At 35.5% G+C, this 22,890-nt stretch overlaps 1 protein-coding gene across 1 annotated transcript in view; it reads right to left on the bottom strand.

Moving 5' to 3' along the window:
- The window catches only part of LOC107042491, a 360,805-nt gene that overhangs the window by 3,918 nt on the left and 333,997 nt on the right, over positions 1 to 22,890 (bottom strand). The window contains exons 12-13 of the mRNA XM_015263549.1: positions 4,750 to 6,795; positions 1,814 to 1,965 (exon numbers count right to left, since the gene is read on the bottom strand). Of these exons, the coding sequence (XP_015119035.1) occupies positions 1,814 to 1,965; positions 4,750 to 6,795 (2,198 nt within the window). The remainder of the gene's footprint in view (positions 1 to 1,813; positions 1,966 to 4,749; positions 6,796 to 22,890) is intronic.

Below are 22,890 nucleotides of genomic sequence, written 5' to 3'. Positions count from 1 at the left end.
AAACATAGGATACAATTAAAATGATACATTTACTTTGCAATTGGTAGGAATATAATTAGTATTATGAAAGTTAATAGTAATTCTCCTACCAACAGCAATAGACAACCGGATAACAGATAACAGTTCAACAGATAAAGTTGGCTTCATCACAGAATAGTTTTAATTAAGCATTGGAGTAATTGGAAATATTGGATCCCCTCCGCTATTAGGGGAGCATTCTTCAACTAATATGACACTATAAATTATTTAGAGAGGTTTTCACGAAGTCGAAAATTGAAAAGAGAAATAACGCAAGAGTTAAAAAGAACTATGAAAGAATAAGATGAAATTTGAATTTAAAAAAAAGGAAAAGGTAGATGGAAAAGACGTGCAGCATAGAATAGGGATGAATACTTTACATAACAATTGAAAATCTTAGACGCTGAGCAAATCCAATAGAAGTGCACCGACAGAAAAAATTACTTTTGACAAAGAAGGTTTTCTTGCTAAAAGAAAATATTCCCGTGTCAATTTTAAAAATCGTGAAATCTGATAAATAAATTAATTTCGGTATTCATCTCCATGTTTATAAATTTTCATTAAGGATCAACGGAAAATTTGGAGAAATGAAAAAAAACGTTCGTTAATAAATGCTGATAAATAATTTCGTTCTCAGAGGGAGAGAAAACAGTTTTCCAACAGGATGAAACTCTCTTGTGCCGAGAGAATTTTTAAGCAGTCTCAAGACTACAAATGATGTCCTTCCCATAAATTCATGTAGTTTGCGTTAAATCTAGAATTTTTACCATCTACAAGAAAACTTGAATTTTCAAAATTATATCACGTTTTATTTTCTCGCCTTTGTTTAGTAATTCTTGTAATCAAAAGAAAAGTATTTTGAGCCGTCATACAAGTTGCGTTTCATCCCAGATCCATTTTATTTTCAATTTTTTCTTCTCGAAATTCCATGAATTTGGTCAAAATACCCCAACATGGCGTTGATAGACTTTGATTATAAACATTTTGAGGTGAATTTAAATGTATACTTATATGTTACATATTCATCGCCATACATAATCGAAGCCGTTTTGAGGTGTTTTGACCAAATTCGCGGAATTTCGAGAAGAAAAAATTAAAAATAAAATAGATCCAGGACGAAACCCAACTTATATGATAGCTCAAAATGCTAGTTATGATTATAAGAGTTACTGAAAGAAAGGTGAGAGAAATAAAAGGTGGCATAATTTTGAAAATTAATGCCATGTCAAATTTTTCAATTTTTGTTTTTAAATTTGGTATTATAAGCACCTAGAAATTTAAAAAATACGCAAAATCTTCTTATAAATGATGGAAAATGTAAAATTTTAAGCTGTCATAAATTAAAATTGGCTGAATGGAACACGAGTGATGGAAAAAACGAAAAACAAAGAAAAAAACATGTGTCCGAAATGGGCTGTCGAAAAAATCTGAAAAAAATTAAGAGATAGTTTTTCCAGCCCACAATCGTAAAAAAAATCGAGATTAGTTTCTAAAAAGGTGAGGATCAGCCGTGACTCATTTGGCATGAAATACCTCCTATACACTTCAATTGATAATGAAAGTGTTTGTCGTGGAATCGAAACAAGAATTTCTCAGTTGGAGATGATGAGTAATTAGATCGGGAAAGTATGAATGCTCACAATCCATTCAAATCTAAACTACCACAAACTATATGAATTTGGGGAAAGACTTATGCTAACACTTGAAAGTTTTCTCGGGACAAGAGAATCTCATCCTGTTAAAAGACCTCTTCTCTTAGTGTGCAACAGGAGGATAAAAAAGTTGGAACACTTACTTCTCACGTGCTTCCTTCAATAAAGCTGTAGTACATGCATACATGTATCCTCTCCAGTCCTGCTTCATCTCTGATCCCAACTCCTCAAGAGCAACAGGAACACTCTCCTCCATATAATTAAAGTGACACTGAGTCAACATATCCGATGAAACCTTTGATCCCCAACAAAAAGAATATTAATTAAAGATAATCGCAACGGCCAACAGAATAAAATGGTAGATGAGTGCAATGAGGAAGAGAGAGGTTAATCAAGATAATGGAAAATCTAACTTATGTAGCATTTCGGAAAATCCTCAGGAGTATGAGGATTACGTTAATCTATCGAAAGCAATCTTTTACAGTAAACTCTTCAACATGGAATAACCTGAGAAACTAGTATATTTCGATACAAGTGCGACGGGGTGGTAACGAGTGTGAAGTTGGCAGCCCGAGGCGAAGCCGAGCTTGTTACCACCCCGTCGCACGTGTATCCGAACTATATTTTTTGTTAGTGATGTTACGTTCAGCGAGTGCCGAACTGTACCATTTTTCGTTTACTAGTAAACGAAAAGTCGATACTTGTGAACGAAAAGACTTTTCGTTTACTAGTAAACGAAAAGGCACTTTTCGACACGGGCTGAACGTAGCAGCAGTGACAAAATAGTATATTTCGTAACCAGCTAAAAAACATTTTTTCACGAATTACGAACAATATTTTTCATCACAATGTGGCGGAAATTGGACTTTTCGTCACAGCGTGATGAAAATTAAATTCCAACAAGGAATATTTCCTCACCAATCCTTCCCACCCACGCTCTCATGAAATAGTACATTATGTCATCAGGCGATAAAAGTATTATCTAACGAGTAATACTTTTTCATTACGCAGTGCGAAAAAGTAACTTTTTAGGCATAAAAAATGAAAAATATCGATCGATACTCATGGGAAAAGTGTTTTTTAGCTAATGAGATTATATCACTCGCTTTCGGCTCGTGTTATAAATCTCCCACGATCCAAAAAGACATTTTTCCGCACTCGTATCGAAATATACTATTTTGAAGCTGCTGCTATATTCACCTCGTACCGAAAAATTCCTTTTCACTAACTTATAACCGAAAAGTAAACGAAACGTCTTTTCGTTTATTTGTGAACGAAAGAGGCACAGTTCAGCCAGTCGCTGAACGTAACATCACTGTCAAAAAATATTGTTCGATACATGTGAGACGGAAATTTTCAGCTCGTGTGATTGGCAACCCTCGGCTTCGACTCGGGCCGCCAACTTCCCACGAAATATACTATTACAGATTTTCCGAGCCGAAGGTGAGGATTATAATACATTCGTCACATAATACTTCTATCGCCGTGTGACGTAGAATATTTTATGTCATTGGGCCCAAGCGAAGCGAGGTTAGAATCGCGGTTTATCGGGCCTAATAACATAAATATTTTTCTTGGAGAATGCTCCAAGTTGGCATATTCTATCTTGGAGTTTTCACTGTAGCGTGGTCGTACCAGTTTTCGAATGGGACCCAAATATCCGAATTTAAAGCACCGTTGGAGCATAATTTTGAAGGAATAAATATTCAGAGGCATCAAAGTCCATTTTCATTTTTTTCCTCTCGAAGTGCAGTTATTTTTGCACAAATTGCAATATTCATTTATGTTACACTGAGTGCAATAATTTTCTAAAACTACATTTATCCGGGGTGCTTGATCATTTGATCTATTTATCGAGCCTTATGTAGTAACGCTTGGATTCAGTGATCACTTCATGAGGATCTGGAGGCAAAATTTAAGCAAACAATTGATTTTAAGCGGCTTCTATGAAGTGTTCGATAATTTTTTAATCGATACAGATTGAAACAAACCGAAGACAACGAGAATTTATAAGAAATACGGCATTCAAGATTTGGGTTCACAGAATACGAAATAAGAGGACTTGAGTTCATACAATCAAAATAAAAGAAGGGTCTGGAAGAGAAACTCCGAAAAAAGAAATTGACTCCAACTAAGAAGAAGAATCCCAACGTTGTGGCGAAGAAAAGAAGGGTGAAGAGAAAACAGTTGGAGATAGCTCATTCACTAGTCTTTAATCAGGTTTTTACTGTTGAAATAACAATAAAATTGCTCTGAATATGTGTTTCATAAACAATTTCCAAAATTTTCTTCGCGCAAACCCCTATATTTTATTTTCACAAATATTTGTCCAATTCCCAACTTTGTCAATCGAAATCAAGTATCTTTCGATCTAAAAAAACATTCGAATTGACTTCTAAAGTTGATATTTCACATTTGACGGGAAAAGACACGGATAATCTGATATTGATGGGTAAGTACCCCTTAACCATTCAAAAACTGGTGCCACCACGATATTGGAAATGAGACTGGCGATAGGAGAAACTCAACGTAGGTGGCGCCACCAAGAATGACTTCTCACATTAGCCCAACTTCGATAGCAGAAAATCGTGAAATTAATTTGTTTATTCGATAAAATATATGATAATTGTATAATCATTCAACTGCAAATAACATCACTGCCATCAAATCTAACCATCATTTGGAAAAAGTCTCTCTCTCTCCCTCATTGTCATTGGCACTTCTGGTGGCATAAAGTGGCGCGCCATCTTTATTTTGGGACTTACAAGAAGCTTCTGCTATGCATTGTACTAAACCTATTAAATTTCCAGGCATTTGTACAATAATTTGAATGTCAATTTCGAACTCAAAGAAGAACAAGTGAAATCAACTTTCATTTTGAATCCCGAGAATTGGAAATGACGACATTTTCAATCCGACAATTTCCTTAGCCCCAATATTCCTTTATGAGAACATAATGATGAAACAGGTTCATCCCCCTTAGATTCAAAGACACGGGGAAAAATCGATTTACATATGAAATCATTCAACTTATCTCATTTCACTACTTCGCTACAGAAAATAAACCATTTCCGCTCACCATAAACAACTCCCGGTGAAGTTTGATCAAATACAATAGACAATCATGAGCGGCTTTATTCTCCGACAGCTCTCTCTGATCCGGAGTTCCCACCGTCTTCCTCCTCCTCGGTGAAACACTGCTCGATCGATTAGCTACATTCGAATTTGTATGGTTGAAGTGGAACAAACTTGGTGCCAAACACACCGCTAGATTGGACGCAGTCATCTGGTTATACGGAGAGTTGCTCGCCACGTGATTAAGAAAATCGAGAAGCGTCTCCAGCGCCTCCCGATGCTCATCCGGCAACAGCAGTAAGACGCATTGTACGGCATCGGGTCTCAGCTCCACCGGAACGTGTTGAAAAATGGCAATGAATGTCTCGGACAACTTATTCGTCAGCAATGCCTCGGGTAATTCCCTGAAATACTGCTTCACCAAATCAGCAACATCGAATGCCTGTTGTCCATCAAAATTGATATTGTCCCCTTGAATCTCAGTCATTGCTTTGAGCTTCTGAATCCTCGATCTAACTCCACTCTTTCTGAATATTCCAATTTGGTCCAAAGCGTTGGCTCTCAACCACCTCAAAGCAATCTGTATGCACTTAGGCAAGGCCTGACCAGTTCTCTGCAGTGAAAGCAATAATGGAACTCCGAACACAGTTTTGTCCTTATAATCCGGGGATTTGATCTTCCTAATGAACTTCGGCAGCTCCCAGTTCCAGCCAGTGCGATGAGTTGGACAATAGCGCTCCATGCAAGCTGTCAATTTCAACAGAGCAAGCTTCCTCAGCACCAAAAGTTGTCCACAAGACATGGACGCCATTGCCCTCTGACATAATGGGTCCAATGGTTCAGGATAAAGAGAGCCTCTCTGAAAGCTGTGCCACCTCACGACACTACTCTTAAGCCTCGGTGACTCTTCTTCTTGATCTGAATCTCTGCTGGCCATAGTCGAACTGCTCTCTTGACTCGCCAACTCAGAACTCCTTGATCTCGACTTCTCCCGATAAACCGTCACCGTCACCTCCTTTGCTAGTTGTTTACACTCTTTATAAGAGTCGTCACGAACATGTCTAAAGCTCTTATGCAGCTTCTCTTCTCGTTTTGATGATTTATCATCTTTAGATAATTTGTCTCGATACCTCTGTGAGTCTTTACCGAGATTCAAACTCCCTCCTCTGGTATTGATTTCCTTCAACTTTTTCTCTGGCTTCGGACTCAAAGTTTGATTCTGATGTTGGTTCTGGGGGTGTATATTCACGTACTCAAAGATTTTTGTGTGATTGCTATTTGCATCTTTTAAGTATCTGTGCCTCCAGCTTGATGGTTGACACTCTGAGTCACTCAGAGCACCTTGGTCCTCACGATTCCGATAGAGGAACTTTCTTGCTTTGTTCATTTTGTTGCGCGGGGGTGCAGGGGTGGGACCACCACCTTGGGAGCCATCAGAGCAATAGCTGGAGGAGTCGTCTCCGAAGGGACTAGTTAACGGCAGATTTGTTTGAACAGGCAGGTGATACGGGGAGGGGGGCAGGGTCAAGGGTGAGATGGGGCGGTTCAGGGGGGATGGAGGAAGGAGATCGAAGGTCATTGGAGATACACCGGTGGGCGAGACGTCGACGCAGTTCAGGTCTTTCATTTTTTGTTGCATTGACATCATGTCCAGAACTTGGGGACCACTTATTACGACACCCTCGCGGTTCTGACGCTTTCGACGACGAGATTTCAGGGATTCCACTCGGCGGAGGAAAGCTTTGGCACCGTCGCGAAGACGTTCTGAACCGGTTCTACGGAATTTTGGTGACATTTCGTCCGGGAGAGGATGCGGAGAGGTAGCAAAGCGGTTGTCGATCATTGTGTCAGAGGCTTCCTCGGCTTCAAGACGGTCTTCAAGGGAGTCTTCCTCGGAGGGGATCTGACCCGCAATCGCTTGGAGACGCTCGAGGTTTGCCTGAGTGACGTCACAGACTCGGGACCAACGGCGGGTCTTCTTCTCGAAAGTCCAATTCTCGCTCAGGGCGCACTGGGTATCTTCGTCGGAGTCCTCACCACCCTGGTTAGACTGAAACAAAAATAAAAACGGAAATTAATTACTGGTGAATGACGGTTATTTTTAATGTTAGATGTAAATTTAAGGGGCAGAATTCACAGATGGTGTTCAATTAAACGAATAAATTGAGAAAATCAAAGATCGGCGTGGAGGTGAGGGGTGAAGTTAGGGATGCCGCGAGAGACTTTACGAGACATCCCGAGACAATACTTTGGAGGGATTGTCTCGGTCTCAGTGAACGTGGAAATTTTTGGTCTCATCTCAGTCTCCAAATACGCAGCATCAACTACTGTCGTAATGACTCCAAGGCAATTTATCTCCCTTCGGTTTCCAGTTTTTAGCGTTTTTTATGTGTAGAAAATCGCGATGAGACAAGGCGAGACAAAAACCGAGATTTTACATTAAAAATACGAGAAATTTGAGCCCGAGATGAGATTCATTGACTCGGAGTCATCACGAGAGGAGTCGATGCTGCGTATTTTGAGACTGAGACGAGACCAAAGATTTCCATATTCATTGAGACCGAGATCATCTCTCCAAAGTACTGTCTCGTAAAGTCTCTCGCGGCATCACTAGGTGAAGTTCAATGTGATGACTTATCGCAACAAATCTGTTTGATATCTCTTTCTGAACTTCCAATGATGAAATTATTCAGGCGACTGATCACAACTTGAGCTGCTTACGTCTCTAGATTACTTCGTGTGGAAAGGAACTCTAGTCTCTCAATCCCTCCGCCAGACCACCAGTCAATTTCACCGGGGTCGAGGAAATTCACTTAACATCCCCATATTAGAACACTCATTTGGGATATGAAATTCGTGATGTAATAAAATTTTTATTGCCTCAAGTTTGCGCCACAATACTGGTTCTGCTACAAAGATTTTTTTCTCTAAATTTGACGGTATCTATCAAAACTTTATCAGTTTGGAAAAATCAAATTGACGTATTTCGTTTTATCTCTTCAAAACTTTCAAAAACATCCTTATCTTATTCTGAATCACGATGAAAACCCATACAGAATCAAGTTTCACTCTCCAACCATGACTATAATTTTTTGTGGCATTTTTATGGGCTAAAAGGGGGAAACATAAAAATCAATTTTATGAAAAAAAATTGACCCCATTCGCCAATGACTAATCGGGTCACATGTGGCCCGGTGAGCTTGGGTGGGCGGCTTTCGAAAATGCCCCCTCACTCACCACCAAGCTTCGTTACGAAACTTGACACCTTTGTCACGAGAGGAGAAGCGAATGTATGGGGCTGGTGACCTGACCTGTGTGACAATGGACCTAGTTTCACTGCATTATACTGCGCCATGCCAACTACTATCCCACTTTCATCCGATCATTTCTCAAGATTCTGAGACAACTCGATTCCGTCTGATGTCACAATCGTAGGTAATGGTTCCGATTGTTTCTATGATTGTAAAATTGCACGATCTGTCTTTCAATAGTGGAACTATTTGAGTCGCCATAGCTTATATTGTTGTTCTCGAATTCTCTTGGTAATGGGTGGTGCTGGGGAAAATCGTTAGAACATTTTTTTTGGTACTAGGGAGGTTCATCAGAACCGGAAATTTCACGAAACGAATGGATGAGGTTTTATGAAATACACATGATTATTAGAGGCTAAACCAACAAGAGCGACGTGTGGAATGTAATAAAATATTGTTCAAAATACATATTTTGAAAAAATCGTTCTTTCAACGATAAAAATTATTAAAACGTATGGGATGGCAAGATTTTGCGCAAAACTGAAATTTAGATGAAATAAAAGATGCTAACTTGGAAGACGTATTTAAATATCCTTAAGATATATCCCAAGACAATACCACCCAAAAGTTAGTCCCTATGGATTTCCGGAAAAAATTCTCAATTACGTAATTTATTGCATTCTCATAAGTTATTGAGTTTTCCTATCCCCATATATTTTTGATGAAGGTAACAATAGCTACTTGAATCAAATAAGAAATAATTTCACGAAATTGCCATTTTTTAGAGTTGAACATCGCAGAAAGTATGTACTATAAAATTTTACAAAAAAAATCATCCTATTCGAAATTTATCTATGAGAAAGTCCAACTATAAGAAAAACGGTCTTTTTTCTATTTTTAATTTTCTTTCTGAATTCCCATAAAGGCCCGTGTTGAAATGCATTTTTTAGGAAAATTCCTGTTCCACCGATTCTCCTAGGCTATCTAAGATTTTGCGTAGGGGTTTTAAAAGAATCAAAGAATGTATTTTAAAAAATCATCAATTTCTTGACTTTTTCCGACCCCCCTGATCACGCTATAAATCCCTTAAAAATTCCAAAAAAATATGTCGAAAGGAATTCCATAATTGCACAACTTTTTGATGAAAGCTCAAGACTATCATTAAATTTGAGTTCATAATTTACTGATCATCAGTATAGAAGTTATCGCGTACTGAGCAACGAATTCGAGTTGACGGAAAGCCGCTGGCCCATGAGGACGCACTGCACGATATAAACGCCGTACTTGAGGGGTTCACTAAATATTGATTGAGTCAAGGTGTCAACTGACATACCTTGAATATGATCACGTCTACCTGATCAGAACTTGATCTGAACCCGCCTGTAGTTTTTCGGATCCGATCTGCTGGATCAGAACTTGGTCAGGTTCTCATCAGGAATCACCGGACCAGTCGAACCTTACAAAAACCTGATCAAGTTCTGATCGTGCTTCAGGTGGGTCTGAAGCAATTTCCACTTGGGGCGGTTGGGTAGCTGCCACCTCATTTTCGAATTTCAGGCCTCTTGCCGCCCGACACTCAAACCAAACGATCAGTTATTTTATTTCTCAAGAATTATAACGAATTTTTGGGTAGGTATTGAGAGCCATTGTTATATGTATTTATTGAATTGATGAGAACTTTGGTCGATCCATGTATTTTTATACTTTTAATTGTATTTCTCGTAAAAATTATGACGGTTTGATTATGTAAATGTGACGAAGATTTCAAGAAAAACAAAAAATCTGCGAATTTTGCAAAGTGCTGCGGTAGCAGATAATTTTGAATGGCGTGAAAATGTCGAATTTGGAAATAGAACTGGGAAATCGGTCTGTCAGAATTGAGGCTCACACGTCAAAATGTCGAACGAAAATTGTACGGTATTAAGTGGGTCATTTAAAAATACAAATTCTCTCACGTCATGTCGTGGATTACAAAATGAAAACTGTGAAAAGTTGGTTTCAATGATGCAAAGTGTTACAGCCAATTATTTCTGGGGAGAAGTGACTTGCGAAAGTAAATAACAAGAGACTGATGAGTCTGCAGAAGTTCGAATAACGTCAATGGAAGTGGACATTTAATTCTTGTAATCCTGCACTCAAACATCAAAGTGATAAATAGATATTGAATATTGTGGTGTTGAATTGTTGAGTTTTCAACACTAATTGAATAGTTGACTATGAGGTCATTGGGATCACATTGCAAGGTAATTATAGCTGTGTAATGAACTATTGATTTGACGATTTCATCAATCTCCACGAGGTTAATTTATCGACTCATTAATGCGTGTTACAAGACCCACAAACATATTGACATCAAACGGTATTCCATCGCACGCTATCTACATTGCAGTTCCCGGTATATGATCTCTCACTAACGTGATGCATTTCTCATATCACCAGAATATTCATATAAGAGCTTTGAGATACATTGTATCCTTCCACCATCTCATGAAATTCTGTTATTAAATTCCGTTCAAAGAGCTCAACTATAGTGGAGTAAACGTCAAGTTTGACATAATTTTGTGAATCCCTCAGGAATCACTCATTTTGGAGAAGTTCATCAGAAGATATTTTTTGTAAGGTATTTTCTCAATTTGAAAAAAGATCTTGTCATATTTTCCTTTAAGAGTAGGTTCACCCCAAGAAAATAACGTGTTCATTTTTCGAGAAAAAAATTTTAATATTTTTTTTTGCGTGATTTTACCTCAGGAATATAATTTCGTCGGTCAAAATTGCTTTCGCTTCTTAATTATCAAAAATGCGAGAGAAGATACACTTTGAAATTTATTCGTCTATCAAAATTTCTATTAATATTTCAAGAAACAAAATTTCTTGCCCAAACATTATATACACACTTCATTTATCAATGCTCACACTTAGTCTTTTGTTACTCTATAGTTCAAAGGACTCCTCTTATAGTAATCTAGATTGCGCCAGTGCACTTCCTCCCTGAAATTCGAATAGGCGTTCTTTTCTGCACGGTTTCCATTAATTTTCCATTCTTCTTACGGAAATTCATTCATTCTAATTGATACTTATACAAATTTTCGAGAATATAATTGATCCATTGAAAATAACGACTTTTTTGGTTCACAAATAAACTTAAAAATGGATCTGCTCCGGCATTTTTCATAATTACGGAGCGAAAATTGTGATCATATTCGCAAAACTATTTGAAAAAAAAATACGTTGGAAATTTTTTAAAATTTGATTTTCAAACTAAAAAAAAAACGAATCGCTCATTTTTAGCGGTCCGAGACATATGTAACTTACAAAATCGGATACCTGAGGGAAAATCACGCGTAAGATTGTATTTCAAATTTTTTCTCTCGGAAAACGAAAAAGTATTTTACCCGGGGTGAACCTCCTCAAGTTGCAGTCACTGAAAAAGATGCAGATCATGGTATGGAATTATGAATTTGAATGACCTCTTGGTGATGGTGATTTCACGAATGATTACGAAACCAAATATCAATTTAGGAAGCTGAATGAAATTCATCAACTTTCAGATGTATATTTCATCCTCGATGGGAACGTAATTCAATCAGTCATTCGATAATTACAAATTTCTTGAATACTATACTATTTCGTGCGAAGTGACAAAGAATAGGAGTGAAGTATAATAAATTTCCATTTTAACAATTTGTTCTCATTCGCATGCAAGGACAAGAGAGAAATGGGCAGTCGTGACTCACGTTTAATGATATATACGATAAGTACTAATTTGTAGATCTCTTTGAATCACTGTCTTGATAGGGCAGTGGTGACGTTTTATTACTGTTACACGGTTTTGAAAATGTCCTTGAAGATACTTGAAGACTGAGTACAAAAATATTTCAATCTCTTTTTTATTTATTTTTATATATTATTCTTTACGAGTGAAGAATTAATTACGTCCGACGATTTAATTCCTCTTTCATTACTTAGACATTACTGACATATTCTCAAAGTTTTTTTTAATGATGCTTAATGATTTCCACACGACTGATGAAATCAGAAACGTTAATTTCATAGGCGTTTTTGCTCACGTGTACATTTCTAGACGCACACGATTTGAAATACTCATTGATTTTGTGCATAAACGTTTTTTTCCGGCATTTTTATATATACTGTACATAGATTCTTATAACACTGTGAAATAATCGAAGTTGAACGTTGTTTTTCACGCTTTTATGTGCACAGATTCGAGTTATACACAGACGTCTGTGAGTGATACACTGATTTTTCAATTGAGTATAAACACGTATGAAACAAACAGATAGTGGCTCCGTGTAAAAAACAGTGGCCGAGTGTCGCTAAATTGTCCGTGAGCGTGCGCACACCACTACCATTAGTCCAACTTTGCGAACTGAAATTCAGTTCCCTTCCTATCCCTAAATCCCACCTAATCATTTCCTATGACGTCACAAAGATGTGGAACGCTATATAAATTCGCTTCTTTAATGCAAAACTTCAACTCAGTTTCTTGAGTTAAAGTTTGCGGGGCTCTGTTGCGCTCTCACTTGGCCAGAGACACTACCGCATCTCCTGATTGAAAATCACAATGAATTTTCATAAGTTATTAGTTTTTACTAAATAATTTAACTAAAGTTACCCGAGTGGAATATGCTTCAGGCCCACCTGAAGCACGATCAGAACTTGATTAGGTTTTTTAAGGTTCGATTGATCCGGTGATTCCTGATGAGAACCTGACCAAGTTCTGATCGAGCAGATCGGATGCGAAAAACTACAGGGTTCAGATCAAGTTCTGATCAGGTAGACATGATCAGATAATGTCTGATGAGAACCTGACCAAGTCCATTTTCTGAACGAATTATTACAAAATGAATAAAATGTTCAACAAGATTTCCCGAAATTATAGTGAAATCATTATTCCCAATTATTATTTATTTTTTCTGGTAGGCAGGAAAGTACAGTCAACTCCCGTTACAGTCACATTTCCCCTCATACTGATTTTTCGGAACTCGGCCGCTTCCACCACTCTATTAGTCACGGGCCCCGGAGTAAACACTTTAACGTTAACTTCGAGGACGCATTGTCTCGCGATTCCAGGAAAGTCGAAAAATAAAATACTCTAAATATGAATTTTCGATAATGAAATCCAATTAGAGAGATCTGGACTATCATGAATTAGTCGTGAATTAGGTAATTAATTAGAATGATAAAAATAACAGCACGGTTGCCGATAAAAAAAATTGAAAAGAGAGAATTAAGTTGAATCTTCAACTGAAACTAGTAGACCAAAACCACTTTGATAATAAAAAGTTTCGTAATAAAAAAATCGGTTGATTATAAAAAAAAAGTTAATCAAATGAATAATGAAATGTTAACGTAATGATTAAAATTATTTGATGAAGCGGTAGATTTAATAAAACGAAAATTAAATCCTGAATATTTTTATTTTATGACTCCAGTTCTCAGAAATCTCGCCCCGCGTGAGCGCTTAGTGGGAGTAGCGAAATGCAGTCGCATTCTCCGAATTCGCTTTCCCTATTCCCCCATGAGTGCGACTATAACGGGAGTCTACTGTATGCAGTTTCAACCCTCTTGCTGGGGGAGAAAGTACCAACTTTCCGTGCAGGTTTATAAAAAAATAATACAAACTACGTTGAAATAAAAAGTGAAACCGTTGGCTCACTTCATTCACTGTCATCTCTCTAAACTAATAAAAACTAAGTTAATTTGCTCTTCCACAAGCGAGACATAACATAATAGAGAAAATTAAATTGAAAATTACATGGAAACGAAAAAAACAAGTGGGAAATTGCCGATGTATAGCATATAGTATAGCTTTTTTTGCTAATAAATTAGCAATATGCTTCCGAATGGTCATGTTGCATTTTTTTTTCTTCCGTATGTGATTTATATTTTACTTTATTTCATTAAATTGAATAAGTTTCTTTTCAATCAATTCTGTCAAATTTTCTCTTCATTTGAATTTTATAATTATTATTATTCTTATTATTATTTTCTCTTATAGAACTTTTTATTTATTTATTTTTTTCATTATTTTTTCATCATTCTCATTCTTCCTTTGTAGCATTGATTTTATAAGCTATATTGCATGTTTTAATTTCGCTTTTATATTTTCATTGAATCGTTTTCTAGCTATTACAATTGGCTCGATCAAATGAAGGAATGATACTATTTATATCATAACAAAATTTCAACGGAATATCATTGAAAAAAATATATTTATTAATCAATTGATTGAGTTTGAAACCTCACATTTGAAGAAACCATGAAAAAGCTAATTTTCTGGGAAACTGATGAAAAATTTGAAATTTTTGAAAATTATCATAAAAAAATTAAATCAATGGAGTCAGTTATCGTAACCATCGTTCAACTTCCACTTAAGGGTATCAATACAAACATTTCATGCCATGATACAGTTCATTCGAAGCCAGGAATCCAAAGATATCTGCGGAATTCTGACTTTCAAAAAAGAAAAAAAATTTGCAAATTTTCACAAAAATCACAGTAACGATTACCGTGAGGACGTCAGTTCTCGGAGGGTATTCAGATCTCGGACGTAGAGCACCCTTACGATTGAATTTCAAATTAATTGCATATCCATAGTGCTCGACGGCCATTTTCTGTTATTCCCTCCAAAAGTAGAATAAATTCTCCCCAAATTGCAATATTTATTAATATTTCACTAAGTGTACAGAATTATTACACTTATATTTATTCGAGGGTTCACACAGTAAGACACACACAGGGTCTGTGGAGTGTTATGTAGTGTGCGGACGGTGAAATCCCTCTGGGCTTCTTAAGGATCTAACAACAAAATGTAAGTGAAAAATTGTTTATAAAGACGTGGACAATTTAAAAAAATAAATAAATTATTGGAGAAATTGAGGGTCCGAGATCTGATTCCACCAAAGGCGAGGTGGGTTCAGTTCACGGACGTGTTTATCCATGTGCTTAACCTCAATCGCACGCATGAAGAAATTTGACAGAAAAACTTAGCACAGAAAGACTTAGCACTTCCTCTGAAAAATTCTATTGCATTTCTAGTGGAATTCTATGAGAATTCTCTTGGAGATCCATTAGAATTCTATTGGAAAACTCTATTCATTTTTTGGACCTTTTATATAGAATTTTATCTAATTTTACCGTTTCATTTGTCCAAGAGATATTCGGTCTGAAAAAAGTAAATAGATGTTGAGGTGTTTAATGAAATTCATAGGTGTAAATATCAAAAAANGGAATTCTATGAGAATTCTCTTGGAGATCCATTAGAATTCTATTGGAAAACTCTATTCATTTTTTGGACCTTTTATATAGAATTTTATCTAATTTTACCGTTTCATTTGTCCAAGAGATATTCGGTCTGAAAAAAGTAAATAGATGTTGAGGTGTTTAATGAAATTCATAGGTGTAAATATCAAAAAATTTTTCTGCTAAATTTTTATTCGTTTTTGTTGCTAAAATTGCTGAAAAAAAATCTTAGAGAAAGCGCTAAATGTTTTCATTAAATTTATTCATACAGGCGTTCATGCCTATCAGTGCTCTTATTCTCATGGAGACATTTTTCTCACGTTTTTGAAAAAAAATAATGATTCCCAAGAATAATAACAAAAAAAAATCATCCGTTCTTCGACTCTTTCAGGCCTGCGACGCTTTCGCGACCTAGAAAATCAAAAGCACCAAAGTATACTCCTGAGCAGTTAGAAAGTGCTCTGACGGCGATCAGAACAGGAAGATCTTTGGGATCAGTCAGCAAAAAATATTGTGGCCAGGAAGAATATTATATCCCTAAGTCAACCTTATACGCCAAGGCAAATGGCAAGACAAAAGCTGGGATCAACAGACCTGGCCCTGAGTGTATTGTGGGAGAGTTTTATAAGAAGAAACTGGTAGAATGGATTTGTTATATGGGTGATAGGGGGTTTGCCGTCACTAAGGATCAATTGCAGAATTCCGTTCATAAACTGATGAAATCTCTTGGCTCAATTACTCTTAATTCATAATAATAATGGTTATTCATGGTTATCATTTCGTGTGTAATAAGTTTATGGCTATTGGAATGAGAATAGATCTGTCAAAAATATTTTTTACAATTGATTTCCTATATTTTTCCGTCTCCCAAACCCCTCTCATTCACTTCGTCCGAGAACTGAAGTGAGTCAATTTTCGGCGTCCGAGAACTGAATCCGGGGAGCTGTGTTTTGTTTTAACAAATACTTATCGAATTCCGAAGTTTTTTAATAAAAATCAAACGTGTTCTTGTCCCAAAAACATCAAAAATGACGAAGGAAACCGCAAACTTCATATTTGACGAAAAAAAACGAAGAATCGGTTATTGATGGTCGAGTTACCCTTAACCGTCCGAGAACTGACGCCCTCACGGTACTGCTATCGTCTTCATTTTCGAACTCCTCAACCTCGCCTTCGGCTCGGCCTGTAAACTACACATTCGTTGAAAACGAAATTTGTGCCCTTGTACTCTAATGTACTATGAAACATTTTTTTTTAGTTATCGTAAAAAAAACAATTTTTGAAAAAAATTCGAAAATTTTAAAAATGCGTTAATGAATTGAATTTCAATTAATAGCAGTAGATACACTAAGATGTACACTAAAAATGTTCTAATATCTGAAACATATTTTCTTGAGACAGGTAGGTAAATTTTCTTCAATTGCTTAATTCTCTCAGGCATCTCAACTCACATGACCCGAGAAAGGCCTTATGCTTTAAAATATTCTTATACTCAAGTATGGTTTTAACTTACTTAAATAGCGTAGAAAAATCATCAATCTTCTAGTCTTTATTGTTTTCATGATTTTTTCGTTATGCATTTCCAATATTGCAATATGTAAAATATTCATGACGTAATGCGGAACGATAGTGATAAATGAAAATTTATTCGAGTTCCGTGAAGTGCACACATTCTGAGATTTAAGCCATTGAAAATAATTTACTTCTCTCAAGAAAATATGTTTCAGATATTAGAAAAATTTTTTCTCAGTGTAGGGCTCAGTAAGACCTACATTTGAGAAAAAAAATGATTGAATTCCATTGTTGAACTGACGAATAATTGAAGAAAAAGTTTGTTACATACGTACATACATACGTATTTTGGATCATAATGGGCTGATATAACACAAAAAATCGAAAACTTAAATTTGGTCAATTACAATGCTTCCATTCGGAAGCAAAAAAGAAAAAATCCCAACGATATCGTCAACGGCTCGTGATGGATTTCACTCATATCAGGAGTATTCACTTTCGCCAATGCGTCGAAAGTATCAGGTTCATAAACAATATAACACGCTAAATACTTCATGCATCGTAAAATTTGATGAACAAAAAGTTTGGAGAGTTGAGAAATCACTTCTTGGAATTCCTTGGATGCTGTAGAAATTCAGAAATTAGTGACGCGCGGTGTGACTTTCCTTCAATTACTTTTCGTCTAACATTAGTTCGTCCAATGATGTTAGTAGTCTAATTGTTTTTCGTCCAATTATTTTTTCGTCCATTTTTATTTGATCTAATCAAATTTTCGTCTAATTGTTTAAAAAATTCATCCAGATAAATCATGTAAAATATTTACGTTATTTATTTATGAATGAGATTCTTCGTTCATATTCACCGCAAATTGTTAGTGGAGATTGTACCGTGTTTTTTAAATTTCATTCTACTTTCATTTAATTCTTTATTGATAATTATGTTTTTTGTTTATTTATCGTGCGAATTGGAATACAATGTGTTTTTGATGTTAGTCACAAACCCACTGTTCGACTGGGTTTGTATCGTGATTGGATATGAGGTATTCCATGTCAAATGAGTCAACGGCTGACCCTCACCCCCTTGGAAATTCAAGGTCGAATTGGACTATAATGAAGTGGACGAAATGTTTTTAGACGAAGCAGTTTTTAGATGAGAAATCATTGGACGAATAGTTTTTGGGCCAAATGACCTCTACCCGATCCAGATATCCAGATAAACAGCAGGCTCTCCTTCCTTGGAAAATCAAATTACAGTGCACTAATAGAACGATCCATTTATTGTCAATGAGGTTTATTAACTATTAATAAATGGAAGAGTTGAACATGACCAAATGAATATTTTTTAACCCCTCAAGTACGGGGTCGCCGTCAGGCAGCGACCCTAGTCTAAATGGATGGCTCTCTTCGAAATTGAATATGTCCAAAACTATGGATAATAATTTAACCAAACAAGCAACATTGACAAGAGGGATTGTAGGGGTTGTAGGTTCAATTACATATAGGTTTTACTATGATCCATTCATCAAAAGCTATCAGATTTAAGTGGCATTAAGCGTCCGACGCGCTTGATAACCAAAACGCTCCGGATGTAAGGGGTTAATACACTGGTAACATTTTTTTGAAATTTCACGGAAAATATGATGGTAATGCTTACGAGTAACATTGAATCGGATTTAGGAGACAAATGGTTATAAAATGTCAAGTTTTAAGTAGGTTTTAAGGAAATTCATGAGTTTTTACTGGTAGTGAGATGGAAATTTTTCAACTTTATCGAATTTGCAATGGAACCTGAATATTCAGAAACAAAATAACCTGAATTTTCAATTTTTCGCAGAATTTTCCTGATTTTTATGAATTTTTACAGAATAATTGAATTGACTAATTCAATAATCTTATCATTGAATACTTGACTAATTCAATTTATTGAATTTGAAGATTATAATCTTCGTTCAATAATCTTGTCATTGAAGAATTGAATAATTTAATGACGAGATGTTCTGAAATTTCAATTGTAATTGAACACGATGAAAATTTCCGGGATTTGGCACGGAAAATTCAGACGAAAATTTTTAACAGTGTAGTTAATACTGGTCCAGTTGAACGATGAAAGTCTACTCAAACAAGACTTTGCAAATGTGCATTGATTAACTATTAACGAATGCACACTTGGCGAAACCAAATCGACCCCAGCCTTCAATTAAATTCATTTTTCAACAATAACTAATCCTCTCTATCGGTGTGGGAGACCGAAATGAATGAATGATGACGCAAGGCAAATATTTCGTGTTCTCATTTTTCTGATAGTTTTTACAATGAACGGAAAAATCGTGGAACAAGCATTATTATCTTAAGTTTCAGGTCATAATTAAAGCGTGAAAAATTCCGAGAGATTGTCAATATAATTAGAGCTCATTAAGAAAAGCTTTCGCTTCATATTCTGGGAATTATGCACGTGAAATGAGCTCAATTGCAGCGTTTCGAATCGATTTACCCGGCGATCCAATGAGCCTGTTTTCACAACATTATCATACACATTATAATATAATATAGATAATATTGTGGAGATTACGCGTATGACAAAGCTTAATGGGAAAACCTAGAGGTTTCATTGGAAAATCCTATTGAATTGCCATTGAAATTCTACCAAAATTCTATTGGTTTTTTGTCGACTTCTCTTAAAATAATATTACCATTATTATTATTATTATTATTATTATTATTATTATTATTATTATTATTATTCTTTATTCGAGAAAGTCAGCATAGCCTGCACAAGGCTCTTCCATAGTAGAGAACATTGTACATTGAACGCAGCGCACAACATTTTATATAAGAAAAGTCAAGATTATAACAGGTTCCATAACAACAATTCATCAAAGTTATCCTGGTCATGTGGTTTTTTAATATGTACCAATGGGTAGAACTGAGTTCCATTTCCCATTGTGAATCGGATAGACAATTTGATACAAAAAACTTCATAGATTTTGATGTTTCTCAATATGACTTATTCTCTCGAGATTTCTTCTATAGAAATTCTTGGGCATAAATTTTCAAAGTTTTTTTTGCAATATATGTTTTTTATTTCTTATGACAAAACCTAAGACCGATTTTTTTCTGTAATTGTAAAAAAATCGCAACAGAATAAATTGTAGAAGAATCTCAATCTATTAATTTTTTCTATTAGAGATCAAATAGCTAAATTATTTTATTAATTTTACTTGTTATCGAAGTACAATTCTCGATTTAACACCTGCACCCTGCCTGCCTCACCCTCCTCTCTTTTTACTGATGGAAACCATGGCAGACCGCAGTCATGCAGCCTGCCGATATTGTAGGGATTCTAGTGTGTTTATTGGTTACACTGACACGATGAGCACAGTAGGTCCCTATAGGGTATCTAATAGAAGTTTATCCTTCCGAGCGTACCCCCACTCTACATAATTCCCACTCACATGCTTGGACCCCACTCCAAAAATCCACGGATATTCTTCTCGAAGATAACCTATACTCTTGTGCCTAGCGCCAGGAGTCCCACGCGGAAAGATACGGCTAAGCGGTCACCCATCCAAGTACTAACTCGACTAAACGGTACAATATATAGATAAATTAAATAATTTCCAATAGAAGAGGACACCAAACAAATAGAATTTTCGACAAGATTCAACTAGAATTTCAATTTAAATAGAATACCAATACAATTTCAAGTGCGTAAGCTTTTCTATTAACTTTAAAATTATCTTTTTCAATTTTCTACGTGAGTCAACAATTTCCTAGACATGTTATTTTCAAGCCAACGCGAAGGGTAAACTTAAAAATTAGTATGTAACAATCAATGAAATAGAAAAAAAAGTTCGATTCTTCTGTCCCGACCATCGAAATCGATGATATTTCAAAAAAAAGTCATAATGACTCATAACATGATCCATGTGAGATCAGCAACTAATAAAGGTAATTACGAAGAAGTTAAGAAATGACGAGGCAATTAGCACTTGAAAACTGTTATTACGATTGGAATTGATGATAGATAATTGAAAAGAACGTGTGAATTGAGAACGCAATGTCAAGGGATTATTATGGACGCCAATGCTATTATTATGGTAATGCTCTTTCATGATTGATATCTCTAAAAAAGAAAATTAGAATGCAGCGAATAAAAACACAACTCTATTTGATAATAATCAAAAAGAAAAAAGTGGAAAGAGAAACGAAAAAAAATCCTCGAGGAGTCGGAACTTCCGCACTTTTGTTTTTTCTGTTTTGTTGTTTTCGAGTTTTTTGTTCTCTCAATTTCACTTACATGAATTATTCACAATTCGTGGATTTGAAAGAAGGAAACATTTTTTGTCACAATGGAATTGTTGAGAATGATAGAAAAACTGACCATTACTCTCTAATAAATAAAACAAAACATTTACTATTCATGAATTATTATACGAATTTTAACAAGAGTTACGAAGATAACTCTCATGAGTATGAGAAATTAATTGCTCGAAATTATTTTTTTACTTTTTGCTTCCGAATGGAAGCAAAAGCATTCTAATCGTTCAAATTTAAGTTTTCGATTTTTCGTGTTATATCGATCCATTGATGCAAAAAGTCCGAAAACGAAATTTTTAAACCGTGTCCCCACGTATATGTATATGTATGCATGTGTGCGATAAAGTATTGTTGAGCCCTATCGATCGCTATTAATAGAAATTTAATTCATCGATTAGTTTTTAATTTTTGATTTTTTTTCGAAAATTGGTTGTCCCACGATAACTAAAAGAAAATCTTCTGAATTGATTGAATGATGGCTTTAAAAATTTATTTGGATGTCCCTTTGACCGAGTTCGGAGACGAAGGCAATAGGAATAATCGTTATGTTCATTTATTCGAACATTTTCAAAAATTTTGTATCTTTTGAAAATCATAATTCCGGGAATATCTTTGAATATCATGCTTCAAATGAATTCAATCATAGCTTAGGATGTTTGTTTTAATGTCATTAAGTCGAAGTTAAAAGATTATTACGATAGCTATATTGGTTGATTTGATTTTTATGATGATTGTCGAAAATTTTTAATTTGTCATGAATTTCCCTGAAAGTTAGCTTTCTGATGGTTTCTTCGAATGCAATGTTTCAAATTCATTCAAGTATGGGTAAATACAATTTTTCTATTGACATTTTATCGAAAAGCCGAGGGGAGAGATAGAACTGTAAAAAAGACTATCAGTTGTGTAGAAGAAAACGGATAATAAAAATAATGATACTGATAACATTCAAGATGAAAAAAATCATCCGGTGGCTTTGCGCAGTGGGTAAGTTCGTTGTCTCACATGCGAAAGGTTCCGAATTCAAATCCCGGCCGGGTAGACTGGTGCGATCTAACCATTTAAAGTCTTGATCATCATCGCAGCATACCCTAACAGGGTCGAAGCGATGTAAAATAACGATAAAAAAAGTTGAAAATCTGGCAAAATTAGGTAAAAGGAAATCTTGTTCAATTTAATAAAATGAAATAAACAATGAATGAACATGATAAGAGGAAATGATGCGTGTTGCTAATTTATTAGCAAAAATAACAATACTATATACAATACAAGAGCAATTTCCCACTTGTTTATTCAACTCAATTGACCACAGAAATTATGTTTATTTGGTCTAATTTATTGAAATTTTGTCTAGATGTTAATCTTTCTCTTAACCTTGAAAAGGTAATTTTGAGGTACGACTCATTATTATCGATGACTAGCCTATTGAGTGAGTATAAATTCCACTTTAATATTTCTATTCACATTAACTTTCATTCAAAATGTGTTTTAAATTTCAGTCTCTAAAAATTGAGGTGTGTCCATACTCCATTAATAACGATTGAATTTTTCTATACCTCACTGAAAATGGATTACTCTGGTGACTTCATCATCATAATTTTAGTGATTTTGACCGACTCCATCCACGCGGACCAGTAGATCTGTTCACATAATCCAATCCGTGTGCATCGGAGAATTCTGTGCATCATTGTTATTTGGAATGGTAGTATTGCTTCCATGTAGTCTTGCATAAATATTGTAATAGGGCTTGAGAAAAATTCTGAGAATGTGATGTCATGATTCGATGCCCAAATAAACACATTTTTC

The sequence above is a fragment of the Diachasma alloeum genome, unplaced genomic scaffold, assembly GCF_001412515.2.
Source record: "Diachasma alloeum isolate Michigan unplaced genomic scaffold, Dall2.0 Dall_scaffold_00480, whole genome shotgun sequence".
Lineage (NCBI taxonomy): Eukaryota > Metazoa > Arthropoda > Insecta > Hymenoptera > Braconidae > Diachasma > Diachasma alloeum.
The sequence above is the reverse complement of the archived record's forward strand: the minus strand, read 5'-3'. Positions and strand labels throughout refer to the sequence as shown.